A 1,518-nucleotide genomic window follows, 5' to 3' on the forward strand; every position below is an offset into this window, starting at 1 on the left:
AGCAACCTCCAACTCCTGGGCTCAAGCAAGTCTCCTGCCTCTGCCTCCCAAGTAGCTGGGACCACAGGTGCCCGCCACAACGCCCAGCTATTTTTTGGTTGCAGTTGTCATTGTTGTTTGGCAGGCCCGGTCTGGATTCGAACCTGCCAGCTCAGGTATATGTGGCTAGCGCCTTAGCCGCTTGAGCCACAGGCACCGAGCCAAGACCATTTTCTTTCAGACCTTTCATCAGTTATATTACCTTACATTAAAGTATAGATAGTATTTACATTAAAGTGAGATTTCAGTAGGAATACATTGGAAACTTGGATTCCCACTGAAGGTCAGCAATGCATAAACGCTCTGTACAAGAGGCTGGCCTGAAGGCTAAAGATCAATATAATTCAACCCAAATACATAAAAGAAGGATCAACTTACCTATTTGTTTCTTTCAAACCAATGTATGCTTGTGCTATTTCACCTTTATCTTTCATTTTTTGTACATCTTCCAAAAGTATTGTGGAATCTGTCATTGTATTCTGAAGGGAGAAATGACACATTTCCACATTGAGATTCAAATCAAAAGCTTTGGACCACATATATTTCCTTCCTACAATTAGAAGGGAATTAGGTGCTTCACCACACCTGTGCCCCACCCAATGCAGCCTCAGTCCCAGCCCCTTGTAACTACAGAGGAGAGTTTGGCCCAGGCAGTTAAGAGAAGGAGGTAGCTTCAGTTTCTCTCCTGAGAATCCCTAATGCTCTACTACGAAGGTGTTGAGATTCTAGCATACCACTGCCCTGTAAATGGGAAGGCTGATGGACTATGTTTTACACTATGTGAAAAAATACTTGTGTACATCTATATATATAGTATAAATATATAATATGTGATATAGTATACACAGCATTAGAAACTATTTAATAGAATGTACATGGCTATTCTTTCTACCACTTCCTGATCAGTTAGAATGAACAAATACCCAATGAAACACTGAAAGTTTGACATAAAGTTCATTTTTCCATTAAAAACAAAGAAGGTGGTGTTCAGGTGATATATACTTAAGCAAAATTAAAGTTTTTTCTCATATCTGTAGATGTGTGTAAATAGGAAGGATTTAGCTCCTTTTAAATATGTACCATGTGCTTACTCGACTCCTTTTTCCCTCTGGTACAATTTATCATGGCCTAGTATAAGTTTTTGAAACGAACATTTGTCAGGTCAAAATTACTAATAATTTTACATGAAAATAAAATTTTTGTCAATACTTTTATTTTCTTTTTTTCTCTTTTAGTCTAATCTTTCTGACAACTAATGTAATTTCAAAATCTTTTACTTAGCTGCTCTCTCTCTCTCTCTAGAACAGAAGAGATAAGAATCACTGCTCAATAACCTCTGAAGAATAATGCTATACTTCAGAACCCAATGGCCTACTTGTCTAAATAGTATAGTCAACGTTTACTCGAAATTTGGGTTTCACATTAAAGTGGACTTAACTGAGTACATTTCAAATATTATTATCTTTTTTTTTTTTTTTT

The 1,518-nt window shown here is 36.9% G+C and overlaps 1 protein-coding gene across 7 annotated transcripts in view; it reads right to left on the bottom strand.

Moving 5' to 3' along the window:
- Positions 1 to 1,518, bottom strand: part of MYO5A (myosin VA) — a 126,861-nt gene that overhangs the window by 36,139 nt on the left and 89,204 nt on the right. For all 7 annotated transcript variants that reach the window (XM_012801968.2, XM_023510112.1, XM_023510111.1 and 4 more), the window contains one exon: positions 418 to 518. In XM_012801968.2, coding sequence (XP_012657422.1) covers positions 418 to 518 — 101 coding nt within the window. The remainder of the gene's footprint in view (positions 1 to 417; positions 519 to 1,518) is intronic.

The sequence above is a fragment of the Otolemur garnettii genome, unplaced genomic scaffold (genome assembly GCF_000181295.1).
Source record: "Otolemur garnettii isolate 467f Iridium unplaced genomic scaffold, OtoGar3 scaffold00011, whole genome shotgun sequence".
In the NCBI taxonomy this organism is placed as follows: Eukaryota; Metazoa; Chordata; class Mammalia; order Primates; family Galagidae; genus Otolemur; species Otolemur garnettii.